Genomic DNA, 19116 nt, shown 5'->3' on the forward strand with positions numbered 1-19116 from the left:
TGTCGCCACCTTGAGTTTGTGTTCCAGAAGCATCTTTTTTTTCTTCTTCTTTTTAAAAAATTTGTTCTAATCAGTCAGAAGCATCCTAATCAAGGGCCTCTAAAGAGGTTAAAAAGAGGCTGATAGGATGGGCCCTAATCCAATGTGAAGGGCCCTGATAAGAAGAGGAAACACAACCTAGGGAGAAGGCAGCCCATCTAAAGCTGAGGATAGGCCTCAGGTCCCTTGACCTCAGACTTCCACCCTTCAGAACTGTGAGAAAAGAAAATCCCCTCATTTGTTCAGCCCTGTCTGATTATCTGTTAAGCTTCTGTGGTTTAATAAACCCCTCTGGTGGCATTTTGTTATGGCAACTGGAGCTGGGACACTTCCCCAGATGGATGCTTTCTAAGGCCCTGTCACTTGATGTCCTTCAATTTCTTTTGTGTCCTCTCAGTTAATTATTGAAAATTGTTTCTGGACATTAGGGAACTCTGCAAGGGGGTGGCGGGTGCTGGAGTTGGGGGTCCACCTCTCCCAGGCTCAGGGACTGGGAAGAATGGGGAAGTAGCTGCTTTTCCAGAAGTGGTGTTGAGTTCGCCCCTTCATCTCAGAGCTGCCCTGCTGAGCTGCCTTCCAAGCTAAAAAGAAATGCTTCACAGCCTATAGCAGGCAGAGAGGGGATGCAGCCAGGTCACCCAGGCAGGCCCTGCTTCCCACCCATGGGTAAAGGGTCAGACCAGCCTCTGTGATTACCAACCAGCTTCTCCGTGTAGGTGGTTCTTCAAGTCCACTCAGCAGCACACCAGGGGCATGCTGGGCCCTGTGCTGGCCATGAGCTTGCCCAGAGGCCAGCCCCACCATCCTTCCCCACAGCCCACCTACTTGTTGGCAGGACCCTTGCAATTGCAAGTCATAGAAAAATCAAACTAGCGTGGCCAATGAGGAAGGGGTCTACCAATTCACATAACTAGTGAGTTGATAACTAGCTGACTCCTGTAACTAGAAAGTCTGGAAGGGTGCAACTGGTTGAAGACTTGATTGGATTCAAGGGTCCAAAGGACACCATCAACAACCCATTTGTTTATCCTCGTCTCCTCCTCACCTGCTTTCCCCTTCTGTGATTTTATCCTCCAGTAGCTTTCCCTGTGTGATGGCAAAGGGGCTAACAGGAGCTCTAGGCTGATATCTGAATAAGCTCAATGAGAAGATTTGGTGAAGACAGTTTAGCTCTGCTTGGATCATGTGTCAACTTATAAACATTAGTAATATTTGTAATATTTAGAATTATGCTATTATAAGAATGGCAGGGAAGGTACTCTGGCTGCGCCAGAGTCCAGAGTTGCCATGTGCCTTATAGGAGGAAGGAAGGCGCTAACCATATGGAATGGACTCCCACTTTCAAGGAAGGATTTCTGTAGCAGGAGGACAAAATTAAAAAAAAAAAAGTGTGGTGGTAGGAAGGATTTGGTCTAGCAAAACCTCAGGCTGTTTGTGGTTTTGGTGTTAAGTTCTTTGAGTTCTTTATATATCCTGGAGATTAGTGATATATCTGATGTGTGTGTGGCAAAAATTTGCTCCCAATATGTAGGCTTTCTCTTTACCTCGTTGATTGTTTCTTTTGCTGAGAAGAAGTTTTTAGTTTAAGTCCATTCCATTTATTAATTCTTGATTTTATTTCTTGTACTTTAGGAGTCTTTTTAAGAAAATCAGGGCCTAATCCAACATGATGGAGATTGGGGCCTACATTTTCCTCTATTAGGTGCAGGGTTTCTGGTCTAATTCCCAAGTCCTTGACGCACTTTGATTTTGTGCATGGTGAGAGAGAGGGCTTTATTTTCATTTCGTTGCATATGGATTTCCAGTTCTCCCAGCACCATTTGTTGAAGAGGCTATCTTTTCTCCAATGTATGTTTTTTTGCACCTTTGTCTAGTATGAGGATAACTGTATTTATATGGGTTTGTTTCTGTGTTTTTTATTCTGTACCATTGGTCTACATGTCTATTTTGGTGCCAATACCATGCCATTTTTTTTTACTATAGCTTTGCAGTATAGTTTAATATCTGGTATTGTGATTCCTCCTGTTTCACTCTTCTTGCTAAGGATTGCTATGGCTATTCTGGGTCTCTTATTTTTCCAAATGAATTTCAAGATTGCTTTTTATTTCTATAAGAATGATGATGAGATTTTAATTGGAATCACATTGAATCTGTATAGCACTTTGGGTAGTATGGCAATTTTGACATTAATAATTTTGCCTATCCAAGAGCATGGGAGATCTTTCCATCTTCTAAAGTCTTATTCAGTTTCTTTTTTAGTATTCCATAGTTTGTATTGTAGAGGTCTTTCATCTCTTTTGTTAAATTGATTCCCAAGTATTTTATTTTTTGAGGCTATTGTGAATGGGGTAGTTTTCCTAATTTCTTTTTCAGATGATTCATCATTGAGGTATATAAATGCATTTGATTTATATACATTCGGTCAACAAATATATGAAAAAAAAAGGTCAACATCTCTAGTAATTAGATAAACACAAATTAAAACTACTCTAAGATTCCATCTCACTCTAGTCAGAATGGCAGTTATCAAGAAAACAGACCAAAATAAATGTCGGTGAGGATGTGGGGGAAAAGGTACACTCATACACTGCTGGTAGGACTGCAAGTTGGTGAAAACAATCTGGAAAGTAGTATGGAGATTCTTTAGAAAACTTGAACTAGAACCACCATTTGACTCAGCTATCCCTCTCCTACCTAGGTCTATACCCAAAGGACTTAAAATCAGCATATTACAGAGACACAACCACATCAATGTTTATAGCAGTTCATTTCACAATAGTTAAACTGTGGAAACAACCTGGATGCCCGTCAATAGATGAATGGATAGAGAAACTGTGGTATATATACCTAATAGAATATTACTCAGCATTAAAAGAGAATAAAATTATGTGCAGGTAAATGAATGGAGTTAGAGAATATCATGCTAAGTGAAGTAAGCCAATCCCCAAAAACCAAAGGCTGAATGTTCTCTCTGATAAGGAAAAATGGAGGAACTTTGATGGGGCAAAGGGAGGCAGAGGTGAGGAAGGGGCATGAGGATAGGAAAGATGGTGGAATGAGATGGACATCATTAACCTAGGTACATGTATGAATGCACATATGGTGTGACGCTACATTGAATACAACCATGGAAATGTAAAGTTGTGCTACAGTTGTGTACAATGAAACAAACTGCATTGTGCTGTCATATTTACCTAATTTAAAAAACAAAACAAAAAAAGAAAACCTAAGGCTAGCATGGTCTGCTCCAAACTCAATAGACCCGTTGTTATGATTCTTGTACCACTCGTGACCTTTTTCCATGACCAATGCATGTCATCCCTTCTTCTTGTGCTACAACTGAAATTGACATAAAATTTGATGGTAGACCGTGAGCCAAACATCACTGCATTCTCAGTAGAAACACAACTGCCCAAGAGAAATCTGAAAAAAATTTTCAACATTATTAATCCTTAGAGAAATGCAAATTAGAATCATAATGAGATACCCTCTCACACCTATTAGAATGGCTATTGTCAAAAAGACAAAACAACCAGTGGCACATTCCTTCATCCCAGTAACTCAGGAGGCTGAGGCGGGAGGATTATAAATTCAAGGTAAACCTCAGCAACTTAGTGAGAACTGATCTCAAAATAAAAAGTAAAAGGTCTCCGGATGGATATCAGGGCTAAAGTACCCCTGGGTTCAACCCCCAGTATAAATAAAAGAAAAAGAAAGAAAGACAAAAGATATTAAGTACTGGTCTAGATGTGGACAAACTAGAATTATTGTACAATGTTTTGGGGAATGTAAGCTAGTACAGTCATTATGGAAATAAGTATGGGAAGTTTCTTTTAAAATTAAAAATAGAGCTCAGTTGGTAGAGTGCTTGCCTTGCATGGAAAGGCCCTGGGTTCAATCCCCAGAAACAAGCAAACAAACAAAAAAATTTCCTATGGTCCAACCATCCCACTACTTGGTATATATCCAAAGGAAACGACATCAGTGTGTTTATAGACATCTGCACCCCATGTTCATTGCAGCAATAGTCTCAGAACCTAGAAATGGGAAAAGCTGTGCCTATCAGTGGGTGAGTTGATACAGAAAATGTGGTTTAGAAATATAAGGGGTCACTATTTAGTCTTTAAAAAAAAATTAGGAAGTCCTGTCCTTTGTGACATTGAATGAGGCCAAAGGACATTTTACTGGGGGAAATAAGCCAGGCATAGGACAACATGTGGAATCTATAAAAGTTGAACTCATAGAAACAGCAGAATGGTGACTGCCAGGGGCCCAGGAGTGGCTGGGCAGTGGATGGGGGAGATTCTGGTCCCAGGAGGCCAAATTACACTTTGATGAGAGGGATGAGTTTAAGGGATCTATTGTACAATAAGATGACTACAGTTAATAATAACATATAATAGAATGAGTACAGTTGATAATGTTATATGCACTTGAAAATGACTCAGAAAGTAGATTTTAAGGGTTCTCACCACCAAAAAGAATATGAAATAACGTATATGTATACATGTTTCAAAATATGTTTTATGCCATAAATATGTACAAATTATTATCATTATGTTATCATCATCATCATCATCAGGGATTGTACCAAGGGTTGCTTAACTATTGAGTCACATTCCCAGCCCATTCTATGTTTTATGTTGAGACAGAAGTATGTCATAAAGCCCACCCTGGAAGTGAGGGAAACTGGGAAGATATTTAGTTGGTAGATTGCTACCTCCTCCCCAAACTGGAGCTCTGTTACAACAAAAAGGAAGAAGTGGAGCTAGGAAAAGTGAGGAGCACTGCCTACTTCCATTAGCACTGGGCCTGAAAGGGGGATAACTAACCATCACCAAACTTCTCCCCATAAACCATATGACATGGTCTCTGTATTAGCTGCTTTCTGTTGCTCTAACAAAATACACAAGAATGGGTACTTTATAAGAGATGAGGTTTATTTAGCACAGAATCCAACATTTGGCAGCCCCTGAGACTGATCTTTGGTGAGAGTGATCACAACATGGTGAATGGCATCATGGTAAGAGGACATGCAAGGGGTAGAGACTGAATGGCCAGAAACTGGGGAGGATGAATCTTGTTCTCTTTATGACACCCCCTCTCACAGGAACTAACAGGGACCCATGAGAAGTTTATTACTCCCTTCCAAGGGCCTCATCCCCAGTGGCCAAATTACCTCCCACTAGGCCCCACTTCTTGCAGGTTCTACCCCCTCAACACTGCCGCACCCAGGACCTAGCCTCCAGCCTATGAACCTTTGGGGGATAAACTACATGCATCCTCACAAGCTCCAACAAAGCCACATTGTAAGAGCAAGATGTCCCCGTCCAGAAGTGTGTATGTGAGGCCAGGGGAAGGTTGATATCAGTGGGCACAGGAAGCAGCCAGAGCCCCCATTCCGGAACTCTCTGATGTCACACTTGTAGTCATGGTACTCTGGGTGCCAAGCCAGGAGAAGGAGGGGTTGGCTCTCATTTGTTTGAGAGCAGGCATCGCAGCATGACTGTACCAAACGATTTATTGTCCCCACTCCGACCCCCAGCCAGATCCTGGCTATTCTCAAGCCTCTGGGCTTGTTTCACTGTGGCAGCCCTTGTGTCTCTAAGTGCTGTCTTCTTTACATTTCCATGAGTCTCTGGGCCAGCTGTCGGGTTCTCACCAAGAGACAGAAGGAAAGTGCAGAGGCAGGGAGGTGGAGGGAGGCCAGGAGGGGAAGGAGGATATTTAGTGGGAAGCACAGAGATGTGGGGAGCCTGAAAATTTGGGGGGACTATGGGAGGCTGGTAATGCTGGTGACATTTAGTGGAGGGAATGGGGTCTGTCTCTAGCCTGGATATTCAGATCTGTCCTTAAGGTGTATGGGTCTGACCTCAGGTGAGCCGGTCCTCATGGGGGCTCCGGGTTGCCCCCGACTAGAACTGAGTCTGGCTCTGGTTTCAGAGGCCGAGCACTGGTGCAAGATGGAGAGTGGGCCTACCCAGTGGTCTCCGGACTTCTCTTTCTCCTGAGTTTGTACAGCCTCATTGGCATGAATTTTTCGGACCCAGGAATCTTACACAGAGGTAAGGCCTCAGACTCCTGGGAGAGGGAGGTGGCACCCCAAGGCTGGTGCCTACAGGGGTCATTTGTAAAGGGCTGACCCACCTGTGGCCTCAGGATCCCTTCTTACCCTGTCACTGTTACTTGGGCCCTGGCATTTCATTTCCCAAACCACTGAAGTGTGAAAAACAGAATCCTGGAGGTTTTCCAGTTGCTTTAGAAGGGAGGACAGGGCAAGAGAGGCAGCAGGCTCTTCCAACCACGTAGTTCCCCCTTCCTCCTTCCCATTTCACACTCGACTCCAAGCACTGATCACTATTCCACAGGGAGAGCTCCATGTGAAGCTCCTGTGCTGGACAGCCCTTCTCTCTGACTGCTGCCCATCTGAGTGGTCAGCTTGCTCAACAGGGACCGGGGTTCCCCTGCCCTCCTCCTCCCCACCTTCTTGATGCCCAGTGATGCTATGGGGCTGCCCGAGCATCACAGTGATACAAGGGCCTCCTCCACTGCCCACACCTCTCCTCCTGCCAGGCGCCTTCGAGCAGTACCCTGAGACTATATACAATGCACGAGTGAATGGCAGGTTGTACCACATGCCGTGGTGTCCCACGTGTTATTTTCACCGCCCTCCCCGAACCTTCCACTGCAAAAGGTGTGACATCTGTGTGGAGGTGAGTGCTCCTCCTGCCTGTCCACTCACCAACCTATCTCCGTGCACCTGGCCAGGACCAGGAACCTCACATCATGAGTGGGCCAAGTGGGGGTATCAGACCATGTTCCCAGAGTGCTTCAAGTGGCTATCAGCCACTGTTGGTCACTTATATATGTCATCACCTCTGTGTCTACACCTGTCCAGGGAGGCTGGCCTTGCTTGCACAGGTGCTGACATACAACGGGCATCCCCTCTGTGCGGAGCCTGGTGGAGTCGGGGGAGGAAAGGCAGTGACTGTCCCCTCCCCTGGCTTGCTGATACTAGATCCCCAGCCCTTTAGGCTGACTGCTGCCCTGTCCTGGGGATCTTTGCCCATCTTGGTCTGGTGTCCCAGTTGGAAAGTTTCCTGGGTTCTGAGTGTGTTTCTCTGATGTGCCCACCCTGCTCTGGTTCACAAGTGCAGACAGCCGGTAGTGGAAGGGCATTTTTTCATCCTTTTCTAGTACTTGAGGAAATGGAGGCCCAGAGTTTTCATGTCCTGGTCCACGTGACACCAGGCAGGTCTTGTCTCTAAAGACCTCACTCAGGATAGGTGACTTGATGAGCCATGGGGTCCTAACTGTGCTCTCACCATGGAAATGCCAGGTTCTCGCTGACATGGGAACACTCATGTAAGGTCAAGAGCAGGCGGCCTAGACGGCTGTGTTAGGGGAGGTCTCAGGATTAGGGGGTGATGGAGGCCAATCCAGAAGGACCCTCAGACCTGTCTCCTCTCCCCTAGGAGTTCGACCACCATTGCAGGTGGGTGAATACCTGCGTGGGGCACCGAAACATCCGGCTCTACCTGCTACTCCTCATGTCCCTGTGCCTCTATCTGGGTACCGTCCTGGCCACCTGCGTGGTTTTCATCATACAGAGGAGGAACATGGTGTTTTTGGACAAAATCATGACGTATCCACACAGTCCCAAGGGCCCACACTGGGAAGAGCTGGTGTGGTGGGGAGGGAGGGGCAAACAGCCCAGTAGGGTCAGGGTGGCAGGGGAGGGGCTGACGTGAGCGGGCCTAGAGGGAGAAGTCACTTGGCAAGACCTGTGAAGGACAGGTGGAAGGCCAGTGGTGTTAGGGACATGGGCCGGATAGGATGCCTGTGGAGTTAAGAATCTAGGGGCCCACAGAGTAGGGTAATGAAAGTTGAAAAGGGACAGGTGGGAGGACAGTGTGGTGGAGGGAGGTTTCCCTTGGTTGTACTGGACTAACTGTCCAGTCCAGGGAGGGAGAGCCATGAGGGGTGCTACCTGGGGCGGGAGGGAAGGAGGGAGCAGTGGGGTCCAAAGCGGGGCCAGGGAGGAGCTCTTCCGTGGCTTCCCTTCTTAGCCTGTGCACAGCATCCTAGTGGCTGTACCCGCTGGGGCCCTCCTGGTCCCGCTCATCCTGCAATTGTTCATCAAGGCAGTGGCAGTGAGCACTGCCAGGCGACCCTATGAGGAGAAGGTAAGTGGTGAGTGCGTGTGCCCTTGGCTGTGTGGAGGCATCTTGCACCTCTTCAATTAGACACTTTGTGCACTTTATCCACTGCCCTTGGCCCTGATGGTACCTCATGAGTCCTTCCAGACCCACCTCTGAAGATGTAGCTCAGATATTTCTATACCCTGGAGCTTGGGTCCATTCTGCCTCCTCAGTGCATTGCATTGAAAGCCTACTGTGTGCTGGGTGTGCTAGGTGGCGGTTATTTGAGGGATGGGTGTAGGGGTGAGTAAGTACATCATGCACTTGTATTGGTAAGCAACCTGCCATCAGAATAACACCCGGAGACACCAGGGACACTCTGAGCAAGGGGTCAGTCCTGAGTGATGTAGCCGACTGGAAGAGACTGGGAGTTTGGCGAAGCCCACACTGTAGAGGAGAACATGCCACTATCTGTGTCCTAGGTGTGCTTTTGGAGAGGCAGACACGAGGGCATTGACTGTGCGAGGTACAATTTTGAAAAAAGGCACAGAAATCTGAAAGTAGGGTGTTAACAGAATGATGAAGAAGTGGATCCTAGTTCAAGCATAAGGTGACATGGGCAATGAGGTTGACCCCATGGGAGTCAAGATTAGAAAGGCCCAGAAAGCCAAGCATGGAATTTTGTTTGGAAGAACTGGAAACCTGGGAGCCATGAAAAATTCTGTGAAAATGTCATTCATTGAGGGGTAATTAGAAACAGTAAATTCACCCTTTTTCATCTATAGTTAGGGATTTTGACAAATGACATTGTGTACTCTCCATCAAGATCAAGGTTAACCAGTTTCACTATCCCAGAAAATCCTTTCATTTCTTGTTGTCATTTTCTCTCCCTGAGTCCTTGTGGTTTTTCTCTTTCCGGAATCATGCATCAATGGTGCTTTGGGCTTTCTAGTCTGGCTTCATTCACTGAGCAGGATGCATTTGAGATTCATCTATGTAGTTGCTCACATCAGTAGTTTATTGTCTTTTGTTTATGTGTAGTATTGTATTTCCCTACAGACTATTTGTACATTCACCAATTGAAGGATTTTTACTTTGCATCTAGGTTTCGGCAGAATTTTTGTTTTGTTTTTGTACCAGGGATTGAACCCAGAGGTGATTAACCACTGAGAGACAATCCCAGCCTCACCCACCCCCACCCCCAGCACCCTTATGTTTTCTTTTTGAAAAATTTTTAAAATTTTGAGAAAGGGTCTTACTAAGTTGCTTAAGGCCTTCCTAAGTTACTGAGGCTTTGAACTTGTCACCCACTTGCCTTAGCCTCCCAAGCCATTAAAGTCATGGGGAACTGTGCCCAGCCAGTTTCAGGCAGTTATAAATAAAGCTGCTACAACAACCATTGATGCATAGACATGTGGACATAAGTTTTCATTTCTGTTGGGTAAATTGTTAAGGGTGGCATTGCTGAGTCATAAGATAAACATATGGGATGCTTTAGAAAACAACTCTACTGTTTCTATTTTGTACCAGCAATGAATGAGAATTCCAGTTGCTTCACATCCTCACTAGCATTTGACACTGTCATTGGTCACTATTCTTTTTTGTTTTCAAATTTTAGCCTGTCTAATAAATGAGTAGTGGTATATCACTAGGGCTCCACTCTGTATTTTCCTAATGACTAATGATGTTGAGCATATTTTCGTGTCTTATAAGCCATGGGTATATTGATGGTGAAGTGTTTGCTCCAAACTTTTCCCCATTTTTAAAAAAAACTGTGTCATTTTTTATTGAGTTTTAGGAGTTCTGTATACTGGATTCAGATCTATGTGTTGCAAATCTTTTCTTGCAATTCATGGCTTGATATTTCATTTTCTTCATCACATCTTCCAAAGAGCAGGAGTCCTTAGTGTTGATGTTTTTCCAGCTCTGAAGATCGAACCAGGGGTGCTCGACCACTGAGCTTCTTCCCCAGCATTTGTTGTTGTTCACTCTGAATGGAACTTCATGTCCTGTGGAGCAGTTTCATTGCTTTCTTCCCCATCTATCTTTATTGCTTTTTCTTTGAGCATCCACTAGGAATCATAGGAGTGGGCATCTTTGCTCTGGGATTCCTTTAGTGTGGCAATCACTTGACTAAAGGCTCTTTCAGGAAGATTGGTGGGCAGCATCAGTGGGGGAGGGGAAGCTGAAGAACCAGATAGCAGAACAGACAGAGGAGCCTGTCTGCTCATCACCTCTCATCCTTTTAGTCACCACCCCACCACTGCCATATTTGGTTCCCTCCCAGCTGTGACTCCTGTGCTTGGCCCTTATTCCTCAGCCCTGTGGTCTGCCTGTCTTCTCCTCTCTCCAGCTTCTGGTATCATCATTGAGTTTGCCTGGCAGCCTGTTCCCTTCCTCTATCCTGTAGTTTTTCCATCCCTAGGTCAGGCCATAGTCCATTGCTCTTCCTCCTCTGCTCAGAGTGAGGCCTTCCAAGTCCAGGATCCCCAAGTCTCAAGGGACCTAAATGTGGTTTGCATTCTAAGATTCACCAGACAGCGCTCCTTTCTATTAATGGCAGCACTAATTTCAGGCACTGATCCCATGTTCCAACTTTCACTCCCACCATTCTCCATTCCTTGTCTGCAACTCCTTCTAGACTCACTTGCTTGGTGGTTGGTGGCAAAGACTCTGGTGAAGACCACATAAGTTCAAATCGCAGCTCTAGAACTGAGCAGCAGGGAGACCTGGGGTATGCTACTCAGCCCCTGGTCACTCAATTTCCCTATCTGTAAAACAGGGAATTGTGGGTTAATTCATGTAAACCTCATAGAACAGTGGCTGGTACCAGAGAGTGCCATGTGTGCTGCTGTTACATCACTACCATTCCTTCCCATGGTCATCTTCACATGTTTGTGCTCAGCTTAAATGTCACACAAGTCCCAGCCTTATCATCCCAGGCCTCCACTCCACCTGTTGTACCTTCTGGGCCTTATTTCCTGAAAGAGTTGACCTTGTTCACTAGCTCCCCCTTCACTTCCTGGCCCAAGTCAGCCCAGCCCCTGCTGTCAGGATGATGCTCTCATTAATGGCCAAATTCAGCAGACATCTTCAGACTACTCTTTCTGGTCTAGACACAGCCTCTGAAACCAGAAGTCGCTGTCTCAGCACTTAACTCTCTGGGCTTCTCCTCTGCATGTACCTGGGTGGTGTGAGCTGGGTTGCCTACATGGTTCCCATGATACTCTCTCTCTGCTCTTCCCTTTCCACTCCCCTTGGTGCACAGGGGCTCAGGTTGCAGCAGCTGCCCTCACCCACTGAAAGTAGGTTGGCCATGCTGTTTGCAGGGTGCTTTCCATCCCCAGTGCAGTGACGGGGCTTTGTTTCTTTGCTACTCGGTATTAAACCCAGGGGCACTTTACCACTGAGCTACATTCCCAGTCCCTGCTACTTTTTATTATGAATCAGGATCTCACTAAGTTGCTGAGGCTGGTCTCAAACCTGCCTTAGTTTCCCAAGTCACTGGGATTACAGGTGTGTGCCACCATGCCTGATTGGACAGAAGCATTTTTGATGCCCTGAAATATTTCTGATGGGGGTGCATCTCAGTGGTAGAGTGTGTGCTTAGCATGTGCAAGGCCCTGAATTCTTCAATCCCCAGCACACAGAGAAAAGACAACTGAATCAATGAGTGAACCATCAATCAGAAGAACCAAAATTTGGGGATAGAAGGAAAGAGGAAAGGAACTGAGAGAAGCCTGGTGCCCTGACCCCCCAGGATAAGGGGAAGAAGGAGAGGCAGCAGGAAGTTGGGCAGAAAATGGGGCAAGAAGAAGATGCCGCTGGATTTTGGTCCTGTGGAGTGTGAGGGTTTTTGAGACACAGAATTGGAGCAGAAGCCCTAAGAGTGGAGCCAGTGAGAGAGGCTGGTCTGGGTGCCTCAGAGCTGTTGGATTCCAGTTGTGTGTGATAGGGTTGCATGTGGGGGGAGGATGGTATTCACATTTACTGCTCAGTTCTTAGAAATTTACTATCATTCCTTAAACATTTTCTATACTTTGTGTACAATCAATATTTTCTACACATGATATATATCTAATCAAATATTCTTTCTCAAAGTTTAAAGATTCTGTAATTTTTTAATGCTCTGCTATTAATTAATTTATTTCTTCTGGTACTAGGGATTGAACCCACAGGTGCTTTACCACCAAAGCTGCATCCCTAATCCTTGCTCTATTTTGTTTTGAGATAGGGTGTCACTAAATTGTTGAGGGCCTTGCTAAGTTGTTGAGACTGGCCTTGAACTTGTGATCCTCCAGCCTCAAAATCCCAATTCCCTGGGGTTACAGGTGTGTGCCACTGTACCTGGTGGTATACTCATTTCTTAAGTACTGTGAACACCTTAAAGGAGGCAGAACCCCATAGAGGACATTGATTTGAGTTGCGTTTTGGACATATTCCAGAGCTGTTCTGATGTGGAATCGTATTTCCTTGGGGGGAGAAGAGTGTTGAAGATGAAAGTCTTCTTGTGTAGGCCATTGGAGACTTGGGGTGGATGGAGGTGCTGCTGGGCCACTTTCCATTATAACAGAGTATTTGCTACTTAAAGCTCATGAAGTTGGGGTGAAACTCAACCTGTTCTGAAAGGAGGAGTGGTCAAGACTGATGGATGGACTCAGGGGAAAGAGAAAGTAGATTAAGGGCGAGGAGAAGCCAGTCAGAGTCCTGGGAAGGACATGACCTTTGAGCTTGACCTTTCCTGCTTTGTGTACTGAAGGTCTTCAGCTCAGATTTTTTGGAAAATCTGATTTTTGACTAGGGAAATATGTCTGGGCATCCCCTGCTGCCACTGGTCTCCCAGATAGTGAAACTCAATGAAGGTAGATTTTTAGAAAAATTGAGAGGTAAGAGAGTCAAGTGGGAGTGGGGTGGTGACACGATCTTTGGATCAGTTGAGCAGAACAGCACGAGACAGACCTTAAAAGGTACCTGGAAGGATGAGGTTAGAGGACAGGTGAGGCCAATGGAGACAGAGCAAGGATCCTGCAAAGGGAAGCGCTAGGGGATGAGGAGCCCTGAGAAGGCAGGAGAGGTGGGTGCTGGGTCAGCACTGTCTGGGGACAGCTGCTCACAAGTGAGTCCAGGGAGGTCACGCTTCCTGGGAGCCTGGGAAGGCAGGAGGCCCTGGGTCACTCTTGGGCACCCCTGTACCTAGAGCCTGGCCACAGGCCCAGGTTGAGCCCTGGATTGACTGACCAACTTAGCCAGGGTCCCTGGGAGATGGCCGTGCCCAGTACTGCTGATTCTGAGCTCCTCTTCCCCTCCTCATCTCCCTCCAGTATGACAAGGCATTCAATGTGGGCTGCCCAAGAAATTGTTACATCGCACTCTGTGCACCCTTGGGACCTAAGTAAGTTGGTAAAACAAGGGCTCAAGTGGTGGACCCTGGGGCTGGTGGTGGGTGGGTAAAGCTGGGTCTATTTCCCTGGTCCCTGTCCCCAGCTCCCAGCCTTAACACTCCTGTTCCTTTCTTTTGGGGTTTTCCCCAGGGAACTCTGGAAGTTTCTGGGAATTTCACTCTTCCTTGGTGTTGTAGGTTCTTGCCCCAAGAAATGTGCTCGAGGGGAATGGCAGCCTAGATAAGGCTCCTGGACGAGAGCCCTGGGCTCTGTGCTTTCCCAGCTGAGGGTGAGAGTGGTCAGGGAGACCAGGCCAAGGTGGGTGGTGACTCCTTGCATTTGGCCTGTTGCTTCCCAGGTACATGTCCGAGGTGGTCTGCATTCAGGTGGAACAGGGGACCAACTGGGGGCCAAAAGAACTCCTTAAAGACCTCCTTTGGCCCAGGTGTGCCACTCAGGCCCCCCCAAGGAGTGGCAAGGCTGCACCTGTACAGAAGGTAAGGAGTATCGGGTGTGCTTTGAACCATGAGGGTCTGTGGTTGCACATGTGTTGGGAGAAGCCCCGGATGTATGGCTAGCCCTAAAGCTGAAGCACTTGGAGCATAAGGAGTGGGATTATGGACCTGGAGGGTGCAGGGTCCAGGTCACAGGGCTTCAGAGCACACCCAGGTGTCCCTGGATAGAGAAAGAGAAAAGACTAAAACACACTTTCTGGTTGGCTTTGTGCCAGTCCTTACTTTTTTGGTCCCCAGTTTCCTCATCTATTAATGAGGACTGAGACTAGTCCAGTAGTTTATGTTTTAAAGAAAATTCTGTTTCTTTTATATGTGTGTGTGTATGTGTGTTGTTTGTGTGTATGTGTGTATGTATGTACATGTATAAATAACAGTTGTAGATGGACACATATATTTATTTTATTTGTTTATTTTTATGTGGTGCCATGGATTGAACCTAGTTCCTCATGCATGCTAGGCAAGCACTCTACCCCAGAGCCACAACCCCAGCACTCCAGATTCTTTATTTATGGAAATTTTTGACATACAATGTGAAACATTTGTGTGGAGCATTAGGTGTACAGTGGGGTGGGTAACCCACAGTGCCCCCCATGGTCCCTTGCTGTGATGTGGTGCCAGCTCTCTCCCTTGTCCTGCCTCTAGGCATCCAGGGACTTGACTGTGAGCTGTGGGGTGGAGGATAGGGAGATCCCTCATGTACTGACTCTGATTTTAGCTTTTCATCAGCCCGGTGGTGCATTGGGAGGCTTCCAAGGGAGGATTGGCCTTTTATTCTCCCTTCACACCCAGCAATGCCAGGACAAGCAGCAGAAGTTCATCCCCTGACCCCCATGTGGGGGTCTCTTGTTCCTGAGTCCTCACTCCCCTGTTGAGAGTGCCAAGACCCCCATGTCTGTTGTATACACATATTTTGTGCTGCTTCCTATGGCAGCTGTGCCTATGTGTCCTAGGTTCAGGGAAGTGTGGGTGGAGGCTCTGAGGGGCTGGGACAGAGCCCTGCTGGAAGGGGAAGATCCTTGCTCTCTGGAGACTCAAGCTCATGAGCCAACACTGCCTGACTCTTTCCCTTGGGCAAGACATTCAGCATGTCTCTCATCCTTAAATAAGGCAACAGTAATAATCACAGTGACTGACCTGGCTGGCTTCCTGGCAAGGGCTGCAGATGGACAATACCCACCAGCATGGGTAATACCAAGTGCACCAGAAAGGATTCCATATAATAGGAAGGGAACTTGTTTATTATGAGTCCTAATAGGGTAGTAGATTACTCAGAAATTACAAAGTTTCAGTTAAACATGAGTAAGTTTTGGAGATATAATGGTCAATAAGGTTGTTCCAGTTAATTTACTGCACACTTGAAAAGTGATAAAACAGTTGGGTACAGGGGTGCCCATCTATAAGCTCAGCTACTCAAGAAACTGAGGCAGGAGGATCACAAGTCAAGGATCAGTAACTTAAAGAGAATTATTTTCTCTATCAAAAAAAGTTTTGGGGATGTATGTCAATGGTAACACACCCCTGAATTCAATCCTAAAATGTGGAAAAGGAAAGAAAAATTGACCATCAGTTTTGTGGGTTTTCTGTTTGTTTGAGGTGGAGTTCCCCATATGTTGGCCAGGCCAGTCTTGAACTTCTGAGGTCAAGCAAACCTCCTATGTCAGTGTGCTGAGTCCTGGAAGGCAGGTGTGCACCACTGGACTGGCTAGAAAAGGGATTGTAAACTGGATTTGGTGGCACATGACTAATTCCAGCAACTCAGGAACTGAGGCACCTTTAGGCCAGCCTCTACAATTAGCAAGACTGTATCTCAAAATAAGAAGAGCTAGGGAAAAAGCCAAGTGGTAGGTTGTCCTTAGGCTCAACCCCCCAGTGCTGGGGGAAAATGTGTGTATACACACATACACACACACACACACACACACACACACATACACTCTCTGTCTCTCTCTCTCACACACACACACACACACATAGATATAAAGATATATATATATATATATATATATATATATATATATATATATATATTTCATTATATAGGAGGATTAGGAGATTTTAGATTTCTGCTTTGGGGCTAGTATGAATAAGCATGAAAACTCATGTCCTTGAGCATTCTAGGCAAGAGCTCTACCATTGAGCCACACCAGAGACCTTACATTTAAATTTGGGTTATTTTCTCACTGTTAGTTATTAGAGTACCCCACTTTTATCTCTTTTTTTTTTTCATTTTTTTTGGGCGTGAGGGGGCTTCCTCTGATGCTCAGACTGGTCTCAAATTTATGGGCTGCAGTGACTCTCCTGCTCCTGATTTCTGAGCAGGGGGGATTACAGGTGCATGCCACCACACTTGGCTGTACAATCTCTTATTGATAAGACATTTTACATGTGATAGGAATCCTAGAATAAAAAAGAGCAATTTAAGAGGACTGGGCATAGTGACGTCTGCCTATCATCCCAGTAGCTCAGGAGGCTGAGGCAGAAGGATCATAAGTTTGAGACCAGCCTGGGCAGTTTTAGCAAGACCCTATCTCAAAGTAAAAAGGGCTGGGAATGTAGCTCAGTGGTATAATGCTCCTGGCTTCAATACCTAGTGCTTCCAAAAAACAATTTAAAGAATAAAAACATTAGGGCTAGGGATGTGGCTCACTGTTACAGTGCTTTCCCAGCAGGCATGAAGCCCTGGGTTAGAGCCTTAGCACTATATAAAAATAAATAAAATAAAGGTATTGTGTCCATCTACAACTAATATATATTTTTTAAATAAACATGAAAGCTGGGCTTTGTGGCACATACCTGTATTTCCAGCTACTCTGCAGACTGATACATAAAGATCACTTGAGTCCATGAGTTTGAGATAAGCCTGGGGAAAATGGTGAGACTGTAAATCCCAAATAATAATAGTATTAATGATCATAATAATAATGATAATAACTTGTGTAGCCAAGCACCTTGGTTCACCCCTGTAATCCCAGAGGCTCCACGTAGTGGTAGGATGATCACAGGTTTGATGCACGTGTTGGGGTCTTAACAAGACTCTTGTCCCAAATTTGCAAAAGGGTAGAGGACTGGGGATGAAGCTCAGTGTTAAAGCATCCTTGGATTCAGTCCCCAGTCCAGCAGATGGGGGAGGAAAAAAGCCAATTTGACTCCATAACATTAAGACCTTGGAACTAAAGGTAACTTGTGGTAATGTTTAGCAGGTGCTTACCAGCTTGATGCCCTGGGTTTAATCCCAAATACCAAACAGCAAAAAATAAAAAATAAAAATAAAATAAAATAAAAATAAATAAAATAAAAACCCTTTATGTGTATATCCCAAATCACAAATGAATATCTTACTTTTTCAAATACATACATTTTGACTCAGAAATGTAATATTTAGCATGTGTGTCCTTGGGGAACCAGAGAACAGCACATATTATGGGTTTTGTCCCATTATTTAGCTAGCAAAATGTTTTAAAAAATCAACTCAAATATCATTAGTAGTAAATTGGTTAAAAATATGGCATGACCATGTAATGTACTACAAGATTATTTGAAATGAATTTAGGGGAAAAAACTGTAATGTTTTCCTGGGTTCAGTGGAGCATGATTGTAATCCCAGCAGCTTGTGAGACTGATTTAGGAGGTTTGCAAGTCCAAAGCCAGACTCAGCAACTAATCAAGGAACTAAGCAATTTAGTGAGACCCTGTCTCAAAAAATAAAAAGGCTGAGGGTATGGCTGAGTGGTTGAGTGCCCCTGAATTTAATCCCTGGTACTCCTCCTCCTCCCCACCAAAAAAGATCTTAAACAGTAATCACTGTATAAAGTGGGTTCTTGGTTTCAAAACCCTACATTAGTATTCCCTGAATTGCTGAGGTTGGAATGAGCCTGCCATCCTGTGTTCTCTGTCTAAAGCCTAGAGAAGAACCAGACATAAGAAAGGATCCTTCTTTCTTTCTGCTGTCCCTGACTATTGCTCTTGGCTTAAGCCTTTTCCATTAGGAGCTACTCTGATAGGTGAAGAACAACGGGAAATACAGGTTTGCCACTTCTGTCCCTTTCCTGTTCATTTGCAAGATAAATATGGAAAAGTAGAGTATTAGAAAACGAGACCATTTAGATTTTAGTCAAATCTAAAATTATGTGTATGGGTTTGTTTTATGTATGTTGATGTTTATGTCTGAAAATGGATAGTATTAAGAGCAATTCAAACCACAACTCATGTCTGAATTCCTCTTTGTTAGGGCATGCCAGAGCAGGGGGCTCAGTTGCCACAAACCTTCGGGGTCCTCAAAGGAAGGCCAACGGAGCATCCTCTAGCTGTGCGGGGTGTCAACAAGTATTATAACGCCAGCACCTTGAAGAAGAAAATTCTCAGATTTCCTTCTCCTGATGAGACCTCAGACAGTGGTAAAAGACTGAATCCCATGGAAACTTGTGAAGCACTGAGAGATAAAAAGATCATTTCTGGAAAAATAAAAGGATAAACTTTATTGTTCCTATTTCTCCTACATAGATACTGCTTTTTGTCAACTGTCTGGATGTCTCTTGAACATCATCTGGAGATTGAGGATTTCATTGATCTCATAATTTTGTTAGAAATGGAATTGGATCTGTTACATTTTCCCCCATATTTCTTATACATTATAATTCAACATGTTAGTGGGATTCACACTTGTTCCATGTTGTTACATTTACTTGGGTTTTTTTTTTTCCTCCTCACGGGTTTAAATGTTTTTTAGTTGAGAAGGAAAAATTGTTGATTTCTAGACATGTTTATGCTAGAGATATGTTTATTGTCAGTGGCCTAGAAGGAATTTCTGCTTTATAATTGCATAGACCTTGAAATAAAAAGTATTTTCTATTCAAAAATTATAAAATTAAACATCTTACCTCAAAAAATTTATTCTTCAGAATTAGAATCTAAGTGGGTAAGAAGTAAAATATACTGGATTTTTAACAACAGTTTGTGTAAGGCAGCATTGGAATGAAGTCCACAAGGTGCAGTTGGTTGACTGATCCCTGGTATGTCTTTGGAGATTTAGTTAGACTCCCC

At 45.0% G+C, this 19116-nt stretch overlaps 1 protein-coding gene across 1 annotated transcript; it reads left to right on the top strand.

Moving 5' to 3' along the window:
* The first annotated feature begins 5541 nt into the window (after positions 1-5541).
* On the top strand, positions 5542-13576 carry LOC144373150 (palmitoyltransferase ZDHHC19-like). The gene is made up of 6 exons (XM_078036269.1): positions 5542-5671; positions 5985-6104; positions 6613-6752; positions 7515-7684; positions 8120-8225; positions 13502-13576. The coding sequence occupies exons 1-6, from the start codon at positions 5542-5544 to the stop codon at positions 13574-13576; spliced, it is 741 nt and encodes a 246-aa protein (XP_077892395.1).
* The last annotated feature ends 5540 nt before the right edge of the window (positions 13577-19116 follow it).

The sequence above is a fragment of the Ictidomys tridecemlineatus genome, unplaced genomic scaffold (genome assembly GCF_052094955.1).
Source record: "Ictidomys tridecemlineatus isolate mIctTri1 unplaced genomic scaffold, mIctTri1.hap1 Scaffold_261, whole genome shotgun sequence".
Taxonomy (NCBI): Eukaryota; Metazoa; Chordata; class Mammalia; order Rodentia; family Sciuridae; genus Ictidomys; species Ictidomys tridecemlineatus.

Bases quoted from the DNA above. Each gene is read 5' to 3' on its own strand.
- LOC144373150 (XM_078036269.1), top strand. From the start codon at position 5,542: ATGACTGTACCAAACGATTTATTGTCCCCACTCCGACCCCCAGCCAGA. The intron at 7,685-8,119 runs GTATCCACACAG...GCCTGTGCACAG, and splicing joins TTTTTGGACAAAATCATGAC to CATCCTAGTGGCTGTACCCG. The intron at 8,226-13,501 runs GTAAGTGGTGAG...ATCTCCCTCCAG, and splicing joins GGCGACCCTATGAGGAGAAG to TATGACAAGGCATTCAATGT.